This window comes from Oryza brachyantha, chromosome 5 (assembly GCF_000231095.2).
Source record: "Oryza brachyantha chromosome 5, ObraRS2, whole genome shotgun sequence".
NCBI lineage: Eukaryota > Viridiplantae > Streptophyta > Magnoliopsida > Poales > Poaceae > Oryza > Oryza brachyantha.
In genome coordinates, this window is record NC_023167.2 from 15316398 (window position 1) to 15338296 (window position 21899).

The 21899-nt window shown below is 46.4% G+C and overlaps 4 protein-coding genes across 4 annotated transcripts; 2 read left to right on the forward strand and 2 right to left on the reverse strand.

The window, feature by feature from the left end:
- Window positions 1-727: 727 nt before the first annotated feature.
- On the reverse strand, window positions 728-2085 carry LOC121054473 (abscisic acid receptor PYL4-like). Its single transcript, XM_040524326.1, has one exon. It carries the CDS (start codon window positions 2036-2038, stop codon window positions 1379-1381), a length of 660 nt encoding a protein of 219 aa, XP_040380260.1. The 5' UTR covers window positions 2039-2085; the 3' UTR covers window positions 728-1378.
- Window positions 2086-9047: 6962 nt separating this feature from the next.
- On the forward strand, window positions 9048-11490 carry LOC102719391 (dehydration-responsive element-binding protein 2D-like). The gene is made up of 3 exons (XM_006655340.3): window positions 9048-9128; window positions 9204-9380; window positions 10626-11490. The coding sequence occupies exons 2-3, from the start codon at window positions 9286-9288 to the stop codon at window positions 11221-11223; spliced, it is 693 nt and encodes a 230-aa protein (XP_006655403.2). The 5' UTR covers window positions 9048-9128; window positions 9204-9285; the 3' UTR covers window positions 11224-11490.
- A 929-nt stretch (window positions 11491-12419) lies between these two features.
- Window positions 12420-15377, forward strand: LOC102721364 (cation/H(+) antiporter 15-like). The gene is made up of 3 exons (XM_040524261.1): window positions 12420-12746; window positions 12832-13824; window positions 13923-15377. Exons 1-3 carry the CDS (start codon window positions 12555-12557, stop codon window positions 15237-15239), a joined length of 2502 nt encoding a protein of 833 aa, XP_040380195.1. The 5' UTR covers window positions 12420-12554; the 3' UTR covers window positions 15240-15377.
- Window positions 15378-16126: 749 nt separating this feature from the next.
- LOC102721645 (exocyst complex component EXO70B1) lies at window positions 16127-18710 on the reverse strand. Its single transcript, XM_006654473.3, has one exon. The coding sequence runs from the start codon at window positions 18441-18443 to the stop codon at window positions 16467-16469; it is 1977 nt and encodes a 658-aa protein (XP_006654536.2). The 5' UTR covers window positions 18444-18710; the 3' UTR covers window positions 16127-16466.
- Between the last annotated feature and the right edge of the window lie 3189 nt (window positions 18711-21899).

Below are 21899 nucleotides of genomic sequence, written 5' to 3' on the forward strand. Positions count from 1 at the left end.
CTCGCTCTCTCTCTATAGCCATTGGTTTCAACACAGCAATGTGCAGCGTGAGTGTGAGCAGGATGGAGTTTAGAGCAGGTACAGGCTATAAGTCAGCTATAAACATATTTTAAAAAGATAAGAGGGGAGAAAGAAGAGAGGTGGGCTACTAATTTATAGCTAGCTGCACACGAGCTCCAAGACAAAATATGTGTATGACATGTGGAACTATGTATTAATGTTTTGTAGGTAACTATTGTATGAATTGACTATTAGATTGATTATAAATAAATTAGAGCTAGTAGTTGGCTATACTATTGAACTTGCTCTTAGTAGTGAGGTTAGCATCGAGATTTACAAATGTATAGTTTAGCCGTAGACCAGCATTCCACGGATGGCATCTGACTACCTGAGAACTCTGAATAAAATGTCTGAACTCTCAAAGTTTTAGGAAGAAGTATTATATATACACACACAAAGTCAGACGATTAAGATAATGATCTTGACAGGGAGGCATACATATACAGGTGGCCAAATTGTTCTTTAATTTAGCAGAAGCAACTGTGCCTGAAAACTATTAGGGCTGAAACTCTGAATCCTGGTAATGATATATGATAGTTTCTCGAAATGAATCTGAACATCTAGGTTCATTTCTCGCTATATCCATATTCATTTCGAAAAATATATAAAAGTATTTATATTTCAGAACATAAGGAGCAGTACTATGATTAGATCGGCAATGGACCTTATTAGTTCTGACATACCATTCATGCATGCATGATTCAGTAGTGATAAGCAAACACATATACAACAAAGATTAGATACTTTAACTAGCAGCCAGGTCACGATTAGCTATCATGCCCCCTCACTATTCCAACATAAACAAGGGTCGACTAAAATGTTTGGTCACTACCCCTGCAATTAAACACACCTCCATGTGCATTCCATCTGAACAACTGTTCCTAATTAAGCACACTAAATTAACCACCTACTCTTATCTCAAATTTGGCTGCAGGAAACTGACATTGAAGAAAGATGATTAGGCACTAACAATGATCCAGTAATAACATTAGCTAGGGAAAGAGGTGCAGCAAACTAGAAATATATAGCTAGTAATAAGAGTTGTACTACATGTGTATGAACAATAGTTAATCAGGCAGCACCCACACAAATGATTTGTACTTTGTGTTGTCAACGAGCAAAGAAGAGAAGGGGAAAAAAATACAAACTAGAAACCAAACGCTGATCGATCTACCATCGAAAGAGCCAAACACGAGAAGAAGTCAAGAAGCGATAAGAAGCGTCGACCTCCCGGAAAAAAAACCGGCGCGCGAGCCGGCCGGTGCTTGCCGGTGATCACGTCAGGTCAGGCAGGAGGAGGGAGAGGAAAGGCTATTGGCTAGCTAGGCGGCGCGACGAGGGCGAGCTGCTCGGCGGTGCGGGCCAGCGACTGGAGGTTGCACCGGACGATGGTGTCCACGAACATGCGCGTCTCGTCGGCGGTGTTGCCGTGGGGCACGTCCACAACGTAGGACTCCACCACGACGGTGGTGGCGCCGCGGCCGGTGGCACCGCCACCCGGCTGCGCGGCCTCGTGCACGGTGGTGACCGACCGGTAGTTGGAGAGGCGGTGCTCGCCGCCGACGACCCGGAAGCTGAGCACGCGGCGCTCGTCGTCGAGGATCTCCAGCCGCTCGCGGCTGCTGGTGGCGGGGAGGCCCGACACCACCCGCACCTCCCGCACCGACCCCACCGCGCCGCCGTCGCCGTCCAGGAGGCGGCAGCTCCGGATGAAGTGCTTGTACGCCTGCGGCCGGTCGAACCGCCGCACCACCGACCACACCGCGTCCACCGGCGCCGCGATCGCCTGCACCACCGCCGAGCAGCACTGCCCCACGCCCGCCGCGTGCTCGTGGTGCCTCGCCACCTCCGCCGGCACCGCCACGCACGACGCCGCGTGCGCCCCCGCCGCCGCTGCCTTCAACACTCCCACACCTCCACAGCCTCCGATCCGGCTGTGCTGCGGCGGCGACGGCCGTGGCGCGGTGGTGTACGGCATTATACAGCCACTCTCTCAGGTTCTTGGTTCTTTTATTTTTCACACAAGAGAGAGAGCACTAGACAGCTCTGGCTGCTTATATACCTGGAAGCAAATCACCCAACCAGCTAACCAATACTGAGGTGGTCACACAACTTGACAACTTACTCAATTACACTTGCCATTTGTTACTGTGGTTTTTGCAACTTGGAGCAAGTGGTTTAGGGTCACTTGGGAGAGTTGGGGTCCTTTGGGATAGTTTTTGTCCATCATCAAGGACAAAGAGAGAGAGAGAAAAAAAAGATATGGTGGTTTGGGCTCTGCAGCTTGTTTCCAATGGGTGGAATGGAGGAAAGAGGGGTGTAGCGAAGAGCAAGTTCAATAGTTTAGCCAACTACTAGCTCTAAATTTTCTAATAGCCAATTCATATAATAGTTACATGTAAAACATTAATACATGATCCCATATATCGTACACACATCGCGTCTTGGGTCTCATGTTACAGCTGGCTATAATTAGTAGCTCGGTACTCTTCTCTCTCATCTCTTATCTCTTTAAAATATGTTTATATCTAGTTTATAGCCTGCTATTGTACCTGCTCTAACGGAGGCCTGGCTGGTTGGTTGGAGAAAGGGGCACCAAGAAGGGTCAAAGTAGAATTCAGAGAAAGTGATGTACCATTGAGGGAATAATTAAAATATAGTAATGAGGGTGTTTTTGTCAAGGCTTTTGTTCTTGTTTATGTGCCAACTTGTTGGGGGTAGATGTAAGAAAAAGAATGAGATTGCAAATGTGGAGCCAAAGGGGTTCTTGTGAAGACTCGTGCCAAAAGAAAAGGGGAGAAGGATTGATAAAGGTGAGGCGTGTATCTGGAATGACAGGCTTGTTTTTGGTAGATCAATTCGGCCACTTGTTGCTCGTCAGAACGGGATTGGAGGTAATGTTCGTCATTGTTATTTACTTGTTGGGTGCCTTGGGTGGTGTTTGCACGATGGGCCACTGAGAGTGATCCGGGGAGATTGTATTAGCTGATTGTCCGTGTTGGCAAATGCTGCTTTCTTATTGTTGAGCAAATATCTTCCGCGCCATTTGTTTCCAGAAACCACTTTTTTTGGTTCACCCAAGTTTTGAACAAGTCCATAGTAAAAATAGAAAATTACTGCCAACTTGTTCTTCTTTTTCAAATTAGTAAATTTCACAAAACCCTAGGTCCAGAGACATACGTAACACAAAACCTCACGTGCATTGATTTGTTCCAAAAGACCATATGTTTTGAGACGAAATATTTTAAGAAAGGCCGCATTTAAGCTTATATTATATATTTGGCTATTTTTACCAGGCCTCTGTATGCAATCGGATATATGCGGCCATTTTTTTAAAAAAAATTGAAAAACTTAGTCCAAGTAGGAAACTTAGTCCCTCAAATAACCCAATCTGAAATAGTCTAGTGGTTACAGTGACTTGAGTAGCACCCAAGTTCATGGGTTCAATCTCCATTAGAGCATTAATTTCAGATTGAGTTATTTGAGAGACTATGTTTCCTACTTGGGCTAAGTTCCCAAATTTTAAAAAATGACTGCACATATTTAACCGGATATAGAGGCTGGGTAAAATACCCTCCTCAAAAATATATATATTTGGCTAATAATTTGTGCATAATAGTTTTTTAAAAAATAGTATGTTATATTTTTTAAGTAAATATACACATTAGCCGCATGTTCAACATGTGTTAGTTATCGATAGTATAACCTTTTTATGTACTCGTTGAAACATTTTGTCCTAAATTATGGGGTTTTGTGAAACAAATTATAATACCTAGTGTTTTGTGTTAGATATGTTGTCCCGATCTATTGTATTGATAGTATTATCCTAACAATATAGTGCAACATGGTGTTTATCGTAAAAGTATTTACATGAATATTCTATGTTATGAGCACATTTGGAGGCATATCTTAATATCAATGGAATCACTATGGACATCTCGTCGTTGACCGGTGTGATACTGACCACTAAAAAAATAATTAACCATAAATACAAATGCGTATCAAAACTAGAAATTAAACTATGCTAAATTGCCTAACCAAGTAGCTATCATCATTTCCTTCTTGTCCCTTTTTAAGGAGACTCTGAGAGGAAGTTAGAGATGCCAAAACCCTAACAGTATACATGCGCCTAATTGTAACCTCCTAAGGAGAATTTGAAACACTTCATCTGAAACTAAGCGGTATCGATAATCAGAAATGCCGGGATCAGACAAGACGAAAATCTTAAACCCAGATATGCTTAAAGTAAATACCAGAATTTCACCACGAATTAACATAGCTTTGGCAAAACATAAACTACTATAGTTACTCTACAAAATGTAGTCTATGAAAACTGACCAAGAGGAGATGTATCTGACAATCGATGCTACGAGTTCCCTTCGTAATGTATTCTTCATATGGAAAAAAAATAGAACCAATGATCTCAACTACTTATTTACACCTACTTAAGAAAATTGGTACTCCCTCTAATTTATTTTATTTTATACTATTCACTTTTGAATATATATGTTTGCTAGTTCATCATATTCATATTTTTGTGTAACTATGCAAAATTATAAGTCATGTTTAATTTTTTATGTTAAATATTTAAAAGTTAATGGTGGCAAATTAAAAAAGAAAACCGATGGAGCATCTGTCTATCGATGTCTTGTACATATATTCCCCCTGTCACGACCTGCGATGTACCACTCTTTCTCTCACCTGCTAACAAACACGCAGAAGGGTGGAAAGTGAAAACCCCCCGCGGAGCTTGGTAGGCCAAGGCAACGGGCAGCCAAGACGTACGGCTAACCACACCACCACCTTGGCGCCGGCGCCGGCGCCTCGTCGTGTTCTTGGCTTCTTGCTGAGAAACCTCCGCGCGCCAAGCGTTGGTCGCTCAACAAAACCGTACCGTTCGGCCAAACGTGACGTGCAGGCGCGCGGGGGTCCCGGCCCGTCGTCGTCTCCCGTCGCGCCGCGGAAACGCCGGAGACGAATTTCCGCTTTTTCCACTCGATCGGCGGAACGAACGAACCAGCGAGCGGAGGAGAGCCTGATCTGATGAACAGAGGCGTGCACCCCCCCCCCCCCCCCCCCCCCCCCCCCCCCCCGCGGTGGGATTCGTCCGTTTCGCAAACGCTACCGCCGCGCGGCCCCGGGTCCCTTGCAGCCTGCACCTCCTGGATAGCGGCGCCGCGCGCGCATACTTAAAAAAAATAAAAAAGAGAGAGAAGCTGTGTCGTCTTGGCTTGTATCAAGATTCTTGCAGGATCTTGTGTACCATAATTTGAGCCTTTGTTGATTTTGCACTCGATGTACGTCGTCCACTTAGAAAACAACCAATTTCTAGCTATAAATATGAACATATACCACATTCGGATTTATAACGTGAAATGTATGCTTTGGGTTTTTTTATTATTCTTGAAAAATACTTTGAGGCACCAAAAGTTTTAGAGTTTTGGAACAGAGTATATACACTTGGAATTTTCTTACCATCCTTAAAAAATTATCTTAAATTATCACATTTTATAGTGTAAAAGTCTAGTACCTTTAAGATATATTTAAACCTTGAAGTAACATATCTCAAGATACTTTTAAGGATGATAAAAAAGTCCATACACTTAAATTATTCCCTTTTTCCAAATCCCAGTACGTGGTTCTCTACCCATTGCTCTCATTTTTTTTATTTATGTTTATATTTATAAGCCCAAATTTAAATTTTTAACCTTAATTTTAGAGTTGATTTTATAGTTTTTTAATCATAGTTTATCTTTTAGCTTTTGCTTTTAGGTGTCTAAAAACATGTAAATAATATTTTGTTTACAAATATGCCGTTGTCTTGAATGAATAAGTCAAAATATGGACTCCTTGAGATTTATGGATATACCCCTAACCTTCGTTCTTGTCTTCTTTTCTCGACACTGCCTCTTGATTTAGATCTCACCCCCTCCCTATGCCTTCTCTCCAGACGCCATCATCATTCTTGCCTCCTAACCACTTTGGATGCTACCTTGCCGCCAACACCGTCCATCACTAGGGCTTCACTCTATCGACCACCCCTCTAAACAAAGGAACATCAACTCCCTTGCCCCCAATGACGACCCCAAAACCTAATATGTTAGTTTTCTACAGAGTTTATGGCTCGCCGACGAGAGATACGAAGATAAAAAAAAAATGTGTGATTCCCCCTTGCTCTCCTTCACCCCCTTCTTCCTCAAGAAAAAAATATCAAATACGTGATGTATAACAAAGATATTTTTGTATAATAGTATTTGTTGAGGTCTATATTGGTTTTAACTTAGGAGAAAACACTGTCTTTATATTAGGAAGACAATAAGTAGATGGTCCCAAGGACAGACCCAGTGTGGAGGTTTCACCCTGCCTACTGGATCCCCATAGACATCAGGAAGGGAAGAAGAGAGGAACTGGAGAAAGAAGTTAACCACTCCGTTTGGTTTCTGTACATCTGCACCATGAACATGGTAAGTTGTGCGATGCAATGGTGCTCTGACAGAACAGCAGTGATACGATGATAGAGTTGCGCTTCCATTTGCTTTGAATTTAGAATGATAAACTTTGTGATACATAAAAAAAAACTCACGTTATATACCAAATTCTATACCCAAAAAGATGATACAGTATTCTTCACAAAGTGGTAAATTATCCGCTGGATCCCATGACGCCACAAATTCACAACGAGGTTGTTTCGTAAAAGTAAATAGTCAAAAGGGCCCGTTCACTTCCCAAATTTTTTTTCCAAAAACATCATATCGAATTTTTAGACATCTAAATGAAGCATTAAACATTGATGAAATAAAAATTAATTATACAGTTATAGAGAAAATCGTAAGACGAATTTTTTGAGCCTAATTAGTACATCATTAGCCATAAGCGCTACAGTAACCCACATATGCTAATGACGGGTTAATTAGGCTCAAAAGATTTGTCTCGCTGTTTTTTGGCGGAATCTATAATTTATTTTGTAATTAGACTACATTTAATACTTCAAATGTGTGTCCGTATATATCTGATATGATGTTTTTTTAAAAAAATTGCCAACTAAACAAGACCTAAGGTCAATAGCACCCTTGGCATGGTAAAAACTTAAAAAGGAAAACTCGAACAACCAAACAACGTACTACTGCGATGTTTCTTTCAATCCCATAGAGAAAAGTATAGTCCAATCGAGACAACCGGTGCGGATTCAATGCGCAAAGAGCACGTCAGAAGAAAACGCCCGAAGCAAAATACAATGGGTTCACAACGAAAAAAATAGAATATCTTGGTCGAGAAAACAATGACACTACAATATCAGCCCAGGTAATAACCATAGAAAGATAATCTGTAACCTTGGCGGTTTCTGCTGAATCTGAAACAAATCGGGTTTCTTTTGCCTTTCTTTTTTATGCGTGATGAGCACCACAAAGTCAGAAAGGGCCATATGAACACCTTATAATATAGTAGCAGCAGGTGATAACAGAAGATCTTTTTTATATTACACTAATCTCTGCATTACAATATGTGCGAGCTGAAAGTTCAGACATGTTCCTCGCAACGGAAGTTTTCTTTCTTTTTTTAGAGGTCGCCATGATCGATCCCAAACCTGATTGATATTGAACCGTTCCTCCGTGGCCGTCATCAACCCCTGCTCCATTGGAAGAACAAACCACAATCAGATCTCGTATCCATTGGATAACTACAGAAATATCGGACGTGCATGGTAGTACAAGTTTACCTGCCATCACGTCACCACAAAAAAATGATACTAATAAATTAATTAAATAAATTTTAAGAGTCTCAACTACACTAAGCCAGCAGGCTGACTATTTAACCATGTGTTTGATTGTGCTGTCACGTGTAACAAATGGGCCGTCGTAAGCCAGCCCAGCCTATTATACCTGTTTGGCCCAGTGGCCCACTAGTCCTAGTGGGCTCTAGGCCTGTCGCGAGGCGTCGCTCGACAACGAATTTTTTTTAATTTTTAATTTTATTTAATAAATAATTTAAAAAATATTATTTTTCAAAATTTATAAGTCTGACCTCCTACCGCCTTTCTAAAGGGCGAAAAGGTGACGGGTTAGACGGCGGGAGGGAGTCGGGGATGGACGATGATGGCGCGGTGATAATTTTACAATTTGCCCCTTGCCGCCCTTACAGAGGACAACAAGGGACAAATTATAAAATTGTCACACGCGTCAAGAACTTTTTGATTAAACCGCGGTTTGATACGTATATATATAACGTATGTAATTATTTAATCACAAGTGCTACATTGTCTTAATGGTCATTGTCCCCCAATTCTATTCTAAAGACGTAAGGTCAAACCTTCACACGAGCATATTACATATATGTATTAAACTCCGGTTCAATCGAAAAGTCCTGGACAAGCGCTAATTTTATAATTTGCCCTTTGTCCTCGGCAAGGGGGCAAATTACAAAATTGCCGTCGTGTCATCGTCGCTAGTCCCTAGCTTCCTTTCTACCATCTGCCATGTCACCTTTCCTAGAAGGGCGGTCTGAGGGTAGATTTATAAATTTTAGAAAAAAAATATTTTTGTAAATTATTTATTAAATAAAATTAAAAATTATAAAAGTCGCTTCACGACAAGGAAATGTGGGGTGACCAAGTGTCTGTTTCAGGGAGTTTTAGATTCTCAGAAGCAGCTGTTTGGTAGTTAACTTCTGTAAATCTGAAAAAGCTATTAAACCTAGCTTCTTCATTCTGGATTCATAATTTATTTTACAGAATCTGTAATTACAGAACTTAAGATGTCGTAAACCGTTTAAGACAGCTTCTGCTATAAGTAGCTTTGAAGAAAAGCTGCCCAAACAGACCCCAAGTCAAACGCCGCGTCAATGCAGCAGGAACTTCCGAACTTGGCGGCGAAGAAAGCGACGGGCCCACGCCCACCGGTGGGCCCACCTGCCATGACACATGACACACCGCAGCAGGCGTTGCTCCCGGAGAGTGGAGTGGAGAAGAAGAATGAAGGAAGAAGACGAGAGGCCGTTCGTTCCAGAGCGCGCCGCCATCTCCTGGAACCTTCCCGCTGTTCTGCCTTGCGCACCAAGTTTGGATATTTATGGTCTCTTTCTCTGGAAATGTGGCGACGCTCATCTGGGTGAGTGAAGTCTCAGGCGTTCGATCTCGTGGTGTCCAGGTCCGGAGGAGTTGGGTTGAGCAGGAGCAGGAGACGTACGGCCGGAGCCCGGAGGGGGTTTGTGTTTGGTCGGCTCGCGAGGATGGCGGTAGGAGATCGAGAAGCAGCTGCCGTGGGGATGACGAGCGAGGGGGTGGAGGTGGAGAAGGAGCCAGCGACGCTGCTTCCATCGCCGAGGTAAGGTTTCGGTTTTTGACGGCGTGATGCAGTGATCGCGTGCGTATTCAGACTTTCAGAGGTACGGGTGGTTTAGAAGCTGTGCGGGCGGCCGGGGAATTCAGAAATATGGCTAGGACATCATCGCGGGTCGTATCGGATATGAGCAATTTTTCTACGTAAATTTTGATATCTCTTGTTATCTTAGATATTATAAGATATTAAATTTTACACTAAAAATTTAGTTACTCTTGGTACCTCCTTAAAAACCGTAAAATTATTGATCAGATATATAAACCTAACTGAATACCTAAATGTGTGGATTGGTGCAGGACTAGTGTAGTGCAAGGGTTTCATAACTGTGAATTTCGTAGGACGTATAATTTTGACCCTTTTTGTTGAGACAAGGCTCAAAAATGGGTAGAAGTGTGTTTTTGTTACTTGATAGTCAAATTTTACTTTGGAACTAGATGTGTTCATAGTGAAAAACAGGTTGGGAGTCACTACAATTTGATTTCTGGAAAGAAAAAATCGAGTTTTCTGCTTATGTCCCCTTGTTGCTATAGGTTACATTACCTAGAAAAATTTCCACCGAAGAGATAGATAAGGATCGACCCTAATCTCCTGAGTAATCAAACTGAAATAAGATCGACAGCAATGTAACAGTGATTGGACCTCTGCTTGGGCCTTGGGATAGTTCCCAAATTCAGGAGTTTGTTCTGTTGCACATTTGCAATCCAGCTAGATAAGTATCTCCAAGAGATGTTTAAACTTAATCTCTAAAACTAAATTTTGGGAATTGAACTAGAAAATATTTAGTCATAACTAAAATTATCTCAATTGTATCCTAAAGTTAGGAAAAAATATGAGTTCCTAATACAAATTATTCATTTTATGATTTCTGCTAAAGGAGTGTGTAATTTTTATGCCTAATATTTTTTAGATAAACCCAATACAAATTTTTGAATAGCAAAATATTAGCATTCTCTTGGAGATACTCTAATTTCTTAGTGTAACAGCGATAGTGAGTAAATTACCAGAGCGATTAGCCATATCCTACCTAGACAAAATTTAAAAATTTAATATTAAATTTGATTATTTGACATTATAATTTACTTTTATTCTTTCCTTTTAAATCACTGAAAACATATGTATAAAAGTTTTATTCAGAAATTACTCTACGTTTATAAATATTCAGTTCCCCTTTTCTATTGAAAAAACCACCTGAAATGTTCTGAGATGCATTATTCTCTTGTTCACGTGCAGCGTGCCCAGGAAGAAGCAAACTCACGCCAAGAACAGCGACACGCCCGACGCCGGCGGTGCTCGGCGGGCTCCGCGAGCGAAGAGGTGTCCAAACAGCTACCGCGGCGTGCGGCAGCGCCGGTGGGGCAAGTGGGTCTCCGAGATCCGCGAGCCCAACCGCGGCAAGCGGCACTGGCTGGGCACGTTCGACAGCGCCGTCGACGCCGCCCTCGCGTACGACAAGGCCGCCGCGGCCATCCTCGGGAACCGTGCCGTCCTCAACTTCCCGGCATCCAGCCCTCTTGCCGCCGCCGTCGCGCCGGAGCAACGTGAAGCCCCGTGCTGTTCTTCTGCCGCCGCCGTCCCGGCCGCGGTCTTCGAGGAGGAGCATGCGGTGAAGCCGGCGGTGCTGCCCCTGATGCAGGGTGGTGCCGGCGGCACGGAGACGAAGGCGCGCCACTGGGAATGGGATGCCGCGTCTTGGCCAGCGCAGGGGATGTTCCAGTGTTTGGATGACATCGCCATGTACCTCGAGCTCGATGCTGTGAAGACTGAGGATTGCCAGGTTGAGCAGCTGGACGATGACGTCTTCGACTCGCCGCTGTGGTCTCTGCTATGACGGACTGACTTGGCAAATATGGCAGATTGGCAGCCATGAACCATCTATACATGTTTCTTTTGGTGACAGATTTTCTAGTAGGTGAGTTAACCTTAGCTTGGTTTTGCTTCACTGATAACCATCAGTCTTTGTCTGCGCATTTTGCCAAGTAGAACTGAGAGCATTCACATGTAAATAGTTAGAATTGAGACCAGTAATTCAGTGAAAAGGTGCTTTACAATGTTATCTACATAGTAGAATTGATATGGATCGTTTATATTTACAAAGTTCATGGGCCATATTTATTTTTAGGGGTGATTGTTTGGTTTTTTTTTTAAAAGTCAAACGACATATTTTATAAATAAAAAATAATTTATGAATAAAATTTTTATATGCATGTTAAAAAATAAAGCACGATGAAAAAAACACAAAAATCAACTCTAAATTTTAGCTTAAAAATTTAAATTTTAGCTTATAAGTATAAATATAAGCGAAAAGATGAGTCCGTCTATTGATCAAACGTTTAAAAATTTTAATTTCATCAATTAAATCTAGTCGGCCGTTGAATGATAATCTAAAGACATGCACATAAGTCAAAAATCTCATACACGTCCCCTCCTCCAAGCCCCCTATGCATTGCGCGCATGTGAACAGAAGAAGAAAAATTAAACGTTTGATAAATAGCAAAAATACGAAAAGATATGTCTGTTAGTATATCAACTTAACTACTATTGATACGTACCAGGATGATTCTCTTTTTCTTTTTCATTTGGTCGCAGAACTTCGTATATTAAATTTAGAACCTCCTTATTTCCAATTATGGATTTGAGAATTTCACACTCAAGATTTCTAAGCTCTTCAACGGTGTGTTCCATGGAAAAGAAAATTCTATATAAAATTTCAACCTCCAATCTCTCTGCAGCAAATTTTTAACTGTTTTGCGGTGGTTAAATCATTTGTGTATTCCTCAAATAACTATCACAAAAATCATAGTGATGATAATACGTGGTCCAATACAATATAGTACTAGACTGTTCATAGCACAAGTCACAGTAAAACTACACTAATGACTAAACCAATTTTAGATTGACTATTATTAACTGTAAAAAACTGAGTACGATATACTCTCAAGGCTAGGAAACCTTAAAACCTTTTTGACATGTCATTGATTTCTCCTCTCTTCTCGCCCTCCGATCACTCCTCCCTCCACGTTGCAAACTGCCATGGAATAGGCAGCCTGACGAGGCGGGCGGAGAGCAAGGAGAACAGGTGGCGTGGTCACCGTGCCATTGCCCCCAGCGACGCCGGCAGGCGCAGATGCGGAGGCGGACGCCGTGGGGTCGCCGGAGATCATGGACAAGATCGACTGCTACGTCGTGCCGCAGACCACGGGCACCGGCCGGAACATCTTCCAGGGCGGCAGCCCGCTCGCTTCGTCACTTCCGCTGCTCGGCGTGCAGCTCGTCCTCATCGTCGCCGTCACACGCGTCCTCTACTTCCTCCTCAAGCCGCTGAAGCAGCCTCGCGTCGTGTCCGAGATCATGGCACGTCCAACACTCGCGCTTCCCCCATCCTTGATTACCTGCCACGGTGACATCGACATGATTGATCTTGGCGCATCCGTTTCAGGGCGGCATTATACTTGGGCCGTCCGTGCTGTCGCGGCACACGGGGTTCAGGGAGGCGGTGTTCCCGGCGAGAGGCGAGGCGGTGCTGAACACGGTGGCGACGTTCGGCCTCATGTACGTCATCTTCCTCATCGGCGTGCGGATGGACCCCACGCTCGTCGTCCGCTCCGGCAGGAAGGGCATGGTCATTGGCCTCTCAGGCTTCCTCCTCCCTCTGGCCATGACCGGCGCGGGCTCCTCCGGCGAAGCCATGGCGACGGAGCCCGACGTGTCGAGGCGGTCCACGTTCTTGTTCGCGCTCGCCGCCTCGCTCTCCGTCACGTCCTTCGCGGTGCTGTCGCCGATCCTGTCGGAGCTGAGCCTCCTCAACTCGGACCTCGGCCGCATCGCCATGTCGGCGTCGATGACCACGGACGGCATCGCGTGGATCATCATGGTGGTGTACGTCCTCGCCGAGGCGTTCCTCGTGTCGCCCGCCACGTCGATCTGGGCTTTCCTCTCGGTGGCCGTGCTCGCCGCGTCCATACTGTTCGTGGTGCGCCCCGTCGCGCTCCGGGTGATCGAGCGCACGCCGCCGGGCAAGCCGGTGGAGGAGACCTACGTGTTCGTCTTCCTCCTCATCGTCCTCCTCGTCGGCTTCTGCAGCGACGTCATCGGGACCAACTCGTTCCACGGCGCGCTGATGCTGGGGCTGGCGATCCCCGACGGCCCGCCGCTCGGCACGGCTCTCGGGGAAAAGATCGAGGCGATGGTGTCCGGCCTGATCCTGCCGCTCTACTACGCCATGACCGGGCTCAGCACCGACGTGTGGCGCATGCACTGGGGCAGGCTGCAGCTCGTCGTGTTCCTCGCCTGGGTAGGGAAGCTCGTCGGCGTCATGGTGTCGTCGCTGTACCTCGAGATCCCTCTCCGCGACGCCGTTTCTCTCAGCCTCTTCATGAACTCCAAGGGCATCGTCGAGGTCATCACCTTCGACTTCTTCTTGACCAATAAGGTGATTTACCATTCGTCCATTCCCCGATCGCGAGAAGAAATTTTCATTAGGCATTTAGGCCATTGACGTTGACGGGTTTAAGTTTGATTTCGTTGCAGCTCATCGGCAAGAACACGTTCAGCATCCTGATGTGCTTGTCGGTGGCGATCACGGCGGTGTCGGTGCCGGTGGCCGGCTGGCTGTACGACCCGGCGCGGCGCTACGCCGTGTACAAGCGGCGGACGGTGCAGCACCTCAAGGCGGACGCCAACCTGCGGATCCTTGCCTGTGTCCACGACCAGTCGCACGTCCCTGGCACGCTCGCCGTGCTCGAAGCGTCGAACGCGACGCCCCAGACGCCCCTCAGTCTCTACCTTCTCCAGCTCGTCGAGATCGCCGGCCGCTCCGCGCCGGTGTTCATCCCCCACAAGCTCCGCCACAACGCGTCCCGCTCGAGCAACGCGCCGCCGTCGACCGACTCCGACCGTATCATAAACGCCTTCTTCCAGCACGAGCTCCGGCACCCCGAGGGCGCCGTCGCCGTGCATCCTTTCACCACCATCTCCCCCTACTCCTCCATGCACGACGAGGTGTGCCGCCTCGCCGTCGAGAAGCGAACGTCGCTCATCCTCCTCCACTACCACAAGCGCCACATGCTCGCCGGAGGCGTGCGCGCCGCCGTGGGCCTCCGCGTCGTGAACCGCAAGGTTCTGGAGGTCGCGCCGTGCTCCGTCGCGGTGTTCGTCGACCGCAACGCCGGGAGCGTCGGCCTGTGCTCTTTCATCCCGGGGCCAGTGCAAGACCACTCGACGTCGTCGAGGAACAGGAGCGGGCACGGGGCGGCGACCGGCCACGGCTTCGGCGCGGCCGTCGCGGCCCTCTTCTTCGGCGGCGGCGACGACCGCGAGGCGCTGGCCTACGCGATGCGCATGGCGCGCCACCCGGGCGTGACGGTGGGCGTGATGCGGTTCCTGCCGGCGCGGGGCATCAAGGACGACCCTTCGGACCGGCGGAACGACAACCGCGCCATCGAGGAGGTGAAGGCGCTCGCGTCGAGGAGCAGGAACATCAGAGTCCAGGAGGAGCTCGTCGGCGACATGGAGAGGATCGTCCACGTACTGAGAGGCCTCGACGAGGCCCGCTACGAACTCGTCCTCGTCGGCATGCGGCACAGGTGGTACCCGGTGATGCCGGCGAACGGGCTGTCGGAATGGAGCGAGTGCCCGGAGCTCGGCGTCATCGGCGACCTCCTCGCCTCGTCCGACTTCGACACGCCGTACTCAGTGCTCATCATGAAGCAGCAGGACCAGGGCGGGCTGAACGCCGCCGTGCCGGGCGCCCAGGACGTGTGGCACGTGAACGACGGCGGCGCCGAGGATGCGCCAGCGCCACCGAGGACCATGTCAACCGCCGGATCCAGCAGGTTCAGGCAGTAGCAATTGTTCTTTTCTTAGCCTCTAGGACCTTGTTCAATATAGACTCAGATTCCTTTTGCGTCCCCGTACGTTGCGATGTATAGCTATCAGGATTAGCATCGATCCTTACACTGAGATGAGATATTAAGATTATTTCAAGGAAACAGTAATGTGCATAGCAGCAATGGAACAAATGCATCAACGTTAATTTGGAAATAGTTAGTGATTAAGGTCAGTATCAACAGAATCTTTCTCCAAATTTTGTGCTCTGTAGCTGAATCTGCAGATAGCTTATGCTATGCCTGTCGTAACGTGATGTTATTTCCGTTCCATATTATATTCCATATCATTTGACTTAAAACTCGTGACTAAATTTATATATTTATATGTGCGCTAATAAATCTAAACATATACAACATAAATCTAAGTAAAACTAAAAAGATTTATAATATAAAACGGATCGATAGTAGTTTGTGGTATGCCCTCACAATATGGAGGCAACTCATCCGGAAGAAGCTTTGATATTGACAATTTTATACACCTAAACATGTTACATTTACCTTTTCTCCAAGCATAAGTCTGATGCGTAACAGCGAACTTGTAAACAGAAACACGCCAGCTCATCCTGCAAAACATCTGGCAGAAGATAAAACCAGTTCCACATTCTGAAAAGAATTGAGGCAGGATGCAGCATTCCAAAGTGCTGCGAGCCAACTTCTGTTTCATTTCCTGTACTGTACATTTTCCAATTTTTTGGCATGAATGTCATATTCCACCCATGGATTTCATTATTTGAAATCCGATTTTAAGGTACAGATATTCCGATGATAGAAATGGCTCATATACGAAGTCACAATAACTCAAAACCATTTTTTTCAAAGATTTGAGCACTTCATAGAACTTCCTAGAGTAAATACGGAAAGTCACACACAAACACTTAGGGTTAACCTGGAATAGTTGAAACAAAAGAAAAAAAAATCCTGATATTGTTACAAAATAATCACCTTACTACTTGGCACAGATACTGATACACTTGCAGCAGTCATCTACAGTTGTACACCATTTTCTTACCTCGTGATTTCTTCATGGAGGCCAAACTACAAGCAATACAAGCTGCAAGGTTGAGCTATGAAAATTGACAATAATGAGACTTGGATATTCACCAGGATCCATGAAAGAAACCTGCAGACCCCATAGTAGAAGCTGCAAGGTGCAGCACACCAGCACCACAGCTTATTGAATAACACATCACTTAGCTGTTCCTTCAAACAAGTGCTGGATGCATGCCTCAACATCTTCCGGCGTGTATTTGATGTACAAGTCATGCCTGGTTTCAGGGGACGATTTCAATCTAGAAATCAAGGCTGAATATACTGGCATTACAGCTTCCGCCACTGCTGCCCTAACATCCACCCGCAGCTGTTCATCTGCTATCACCCACTCTGATTGTGCTTCATAGATCTCCTGAAAGTAGGTATTAAACATCCGGAGTTTTTGCATCATTGCCTTGGCAGGGAGTGCACCTACTCCAGGACCACCAATCTGCAATACAGTCGTGACCTTGCCCCATGTTACCCGCTGGTAATCCATGCTCCAACGCCGCACTCTGTTTGTCATTTGTTTGATCCACTCGTCACCAAGTAAAACGCCTAGTTCACTATCATTCACCTTCTGAATGATGTACTTGCCATTGTTCATCAAGAAGATACAAGCAAGTGGTGGATCTCGGTATATCTTCGACTTTATATCTAAATTCTTGTGCAAGACATCCATGATCCATGCTATGTGCACAGCAAGCGATGAGGTGGGACGATCAGGGTCAACTGCAATAGCCACTCCACCAACAGCGCCAAAGTCACCTTCCATCACCTCTTCCAATGTCTGTCGTGACCCGCAAGCAGCACGGAGATAGTTCATGACATACCGAGTGATGGGGTGTATGCCACCGCCTTGGGCTGCAACACGAGCGGGATCGCGGCGGATGAGATTTTCCAACTCCATGAATATGCCTTTGATTGAAGAACCGAGAGTGTTGCATACTGCTGTGACCTCTGCACGGAGCGCTGCAGAATAGGGATCAGCAAACACCGGGTCAAGGTCAGGTAGAAGGTCCCGCACAGCCTCGTACATGTCCACCACTCGGAAGAGGCGTTCAGGAGCACGGCTGGACGAAGAGATAGCGTCGGCGAATGATATGAGCTGTACGGCCTGAGTGCGCACCGCAGCGACAAAGGCGAGGTCGCCAAATGGGGCGAGGCCGTCAAAGACGCGGTCACAAAGCCGACGCTCGCTGGGAATCAGGATACGGAACACCATGTTGAAGGCAGGGATCCACCGGGCGATGTCGAATTCGAGCTCCTCCCAGGTGGAGGCATGGACCTCTTCAACCGTTCGTGGGCGGACGCCGAGGCGAGCAACGCTCTCGTCGACAAAGCCACGGCGCGCGGCAGCGTAGACCTCGGCGCACTCTCGCCCGAAGCCCGCGTCCACCATCCTCCGTGCGATCTGATGCACGTTCGCCACCGACCCCGGCGAGAGCGCGTCGATCACCACATCGTAGTCCGTCACCGGCTTGGCGATTGGGATAGGCTCGTCGCCGTAGCCGTCCCCGCCTCCGAAATCCTCGTCGTCGTCGCTCCCGTCCGACCGGAACCCGCCGGGCGCCGTGGGGGCCGCGTCATCGGGGCGCTCGATGAGCGCCCGGAACTCATCCTCCAGCCGCAGCATGCACCTGCTGAGCAGCTCTTCCGCGCGGTCGAACAGGCCGCGGTTGGTCCCCGCAGCTTCCAGCTCCTGCACGGTGCCGATGAGGTCGTCGACCGCCTCAAGGAACGCGTCGGCGTCGGCGGAGTCCGCCCAAATCAGCCCGTCCATCGCCACGAACTGCGAGATCTGGCGGTCGAGGGTGCGCACGGTCCGCTCCATCGACGTCACCGGCGGCGGCCTCCCCGCGGCCGCCGACACCGCCGCAGCTGGCGGAGGCGGCAGCGTCGGCGACTCCGGCATCGAGTGCTCCCCTCCTCCTCCCCCTCCTACTACTCCGCCGCCGCCAGCAGCCGCAGACGCAGCCGCGGTCCGCGCGGCGTAGAGCTTGTCGAGCGAGAGGCGGCCGTCGTAGTTGGAGAAGACCCTGAGGATGTCCTCCGTCATGGTGTCGCTGCTCCCCAGCGTCTGCACGATGTGCTGCACCGTCGCGAGCAGCTTCTCCTCGCCATCCTCCGCCATCGCCTCAATACCCCCGGCCTAGAATACGAAAAAGGCGTCGAGCTACCTCACCTCCGGGGACCGCAACGGCATCCCACGGCGGGCGCGCGGGCGGGCGGGCGGACGGCTCAGCTCCGATCTGGACTCGGCCTCCCCCTCCACGCGGCTTCGGCCTCCGGCGGTGGTGGTGGTTGGGCGCTGCGGAGAAGGGGGATGAGGAGAGGCGGAACCGTGGAACCGTGGAAGGCTTCCACGCAGCAACGCCGTTCGGCTTGGCGTCTGGCCGAGGGCGACAGGCAGCGCGTGGACCAGACGGTTTACCGCTCCACCCTGTGTGCCCGGACGGCAGCGCTCAGCAGCTGCGCGAGTGACTGCCTCGTCGGGGTTGGGCTGAGGCGACCGGTAACCCGCGTAGGCCGTCGGATGAAGCGGCACGGACGGTGGGATGCGTGGCCTCGGGGGCCGCGAAAGGGGAAGGCCGCGCGTGACGCGCAGCGGTGAAACGCTTTTATGACGAGGTGGGGGCTAGGTACGTGGTGTCAGTGGAGCTGTGGGACCGGACGACCAGTCGGAAAAAAAAACGGTGAAAGGCGCGTGATTGACGCGGAGGTGGACGCTGACCGTCGGCGTGGCGGACGAAGTGGCGTCTTCGGTGTATTTGCACACGGTGGGGCCTAGAGGGACTGGGGTCCTCTACCATCACTGCATTGTGTTTTTGTTACTGATGGTCCAGCAAATTTCGGGTCTATATGTGAGTGACAAAGCATCCATAAAGAAACCTCATCTAGGCTAGAGCTAGGGTTGGGATTTGGGCTCGGCCAATCTTCATGACAAAATTAGTCGTGTCGGCTTAGCCGGATTTATTCACCGTGTCGTATCGTACTAGGCCGATATGTGAGGGTGATGTCATGGCACAAGCACAGTCCAAAAGTACGTCGTGTCAGTTTGGGGTCTTTAGGCCGGTACCAACACAGCAATGGTTGTCTGATCTGCTACCGTATAGTCATGTCATATTACGGTGATTTATGCGTGAAGACATTAAGTCAGCATGTCGTGGCATGTCGAATTGCCGAACAGAGGAATCGTCCGATCAACAGAGTGGTCACGTCCATGTGAGTGTATGATAATGTCCACGAGACAGGCATGTCGTATGGCACATGGATATAGCATTAACATGACATTCAGGCCCGTTCGGCAAAGGAGGCATAAGTTAACTAATGCCTGGCATGAAAAACGGAGTAATATATTAACACACGATTAATTAATTATTAAAAAATATAAAATAGATTAATATGATTTTTTTAAAATAACTTCCCTATAGAATTTTTTTTGTAAAAAGTACACAGTTTATTGGTTCAGGAAGCGTACGTGTGGAAAATGAAGGGGCTTACTTAATTTATAAGTATGGCCGAACGCGGCCTCAATCGCTGATGGACTCATGGTTACACGACCAATAGGATAGAAAGAAAATTAGCCTATTGTGAAAGCATGTCCTAGGGAGATAATCGGTCTGGCGTGAATGTTTCGTGTCTCTTTTAGGCCGTGTCGACCCAATGATCATGCTGTGCCATGTCGTCTGACGTGCTTGTGTTTCAGGTCCAAGCCCGACCCATGATCGTACCGTGCTGGCCCGGCCCGATTCATGTTGGGTCGTGCCGTGCTTTCTGCCATGCCAGACCATCGTGCCTTGGGCCGGTCCATGAAAGCACAGTTTAAACTTTTATATCTATGTGTAAACTTTTTAAACGGTGCTACAGTGCCTTGGGTGATTACAAATGGTAAATTTATAAGCAAAAATTATTTTCAGAATAAAAATTTATACATATATTCTTATAATCTAAAATCCAACGTTGTAAAATAAACTTCTCTGAAAAAACCAAAATAAACGGCTCCATCCTGTTTCTTTTAATTGCCACTTTTATATCTATATTTGATTATTCATCTTATTAAAAAGCTATATAATTATAGAATGTTTGGTTATGATTTGATTTATTTTAAATATAATTTATAATTTTATATATTTGGACAAAATTTTAAAAATAACGAATGGTCAAACATAAATCCAAAAGTCAACAATATCAAGTTAAAAATTGAAAAGAGGAAGTATAAATTTAAGGTTAAAATTTTGATTTTCGTCTTGCAGGCATAAGCAGGGAAGAGACATGGGTACTAGACATATTTAAGATTAATATACGTTGATGTTGATTAATAGATAATGTCTATGAACGTCTTTAAATATGAAATGGATAGATGCATTTACTATAAAATACAATTCCTTGAAACATTTTTAAAATAAATAATATAGATTCAAAAAAATATTGTTAGGACAGAGTTATAATACTCTTCTACGGTGAACGGTCAGCAACTCAGTGACGGGGCAATAGTTGTTGGCTTCTCTGTACTGTATGTTGGTGGAAAAGCCCACCCACCAGTTGGGTTGGTGGATGATTCGTTGTCCGTCCACATGGATGATTCGTTAGCTCTATTTTGGTTTGGTGGTGATCAAACCGTAAGGTCGATAGATGCTAAACTGGCATGGTTGGATCAATGGATCGAGGCCCTGGTTTAGTTGTCAATTTTTTTTAAAAAAAAGAGTCACATTAAACGTTTGACTGATGTTAGAAGGGGTTTTCACATACGAATGAAGAAACGAATTTTACAGCCCGTCTGAAAACTCCGAGACAAATCTTTTGAGTCTAATTAGTGTATGATTAGGTTTAAAAGATTCGTCTCACAATTTTTCCTCGAAACTGTGTAATTAGTTTTTATTTTTATTTATGTTTAATGTTCCATTTAAATTTTTAAAGATTTGATATGATGTTTTTAGGAAAGATTTTTAGAAGGAGAAGGGCCCGAGACCGGAGGCATTTCGCGTACATCGCATCCTGAATTCCTGATGTTGTTTAGTGCCTGAATCGAACATTCGAACTCAACTAAAGTTACGATGTCTGCTATCAGAACCGTCAATATGCAGGTAGGAAAAAACACATGAAAATGGTAAATATGAGTGAATTAAAGCACTTATTCGGTCTTAAAATAAAATATTCTTTATTATTTTTGGAACAAACATTTTTTTCCAAAATAGGTTAATCATTGCATTGAAATTTATAAAAATAAATAATAAATATATTAGAATTAGATAAAGTTACAAACAATTACATCCGGACATATTGAGCCGGTGCCCACGGATCGAGTGCCCAATCGTACGCAAAAGATCGTGCACCATCCCTGCCATCTGATTTGTAGCACATCCATCCACGCCATCCAATATATAGGGGTCGTTTAGATGGGGCTTTTTTAGCCTCATGTCACATCGGATGTTTGATACTAATTTGAAGTATTAAACATAGACTAATAAAAAAACTAATTTCATAAATGAGTGGTAATCCACGAGACGATTTTTTAAGCCTAATTAATCCATAATTAGAGTATGTTCACTGTAGCATCACATAAGCTAATCATGGATTAATTAGGCTC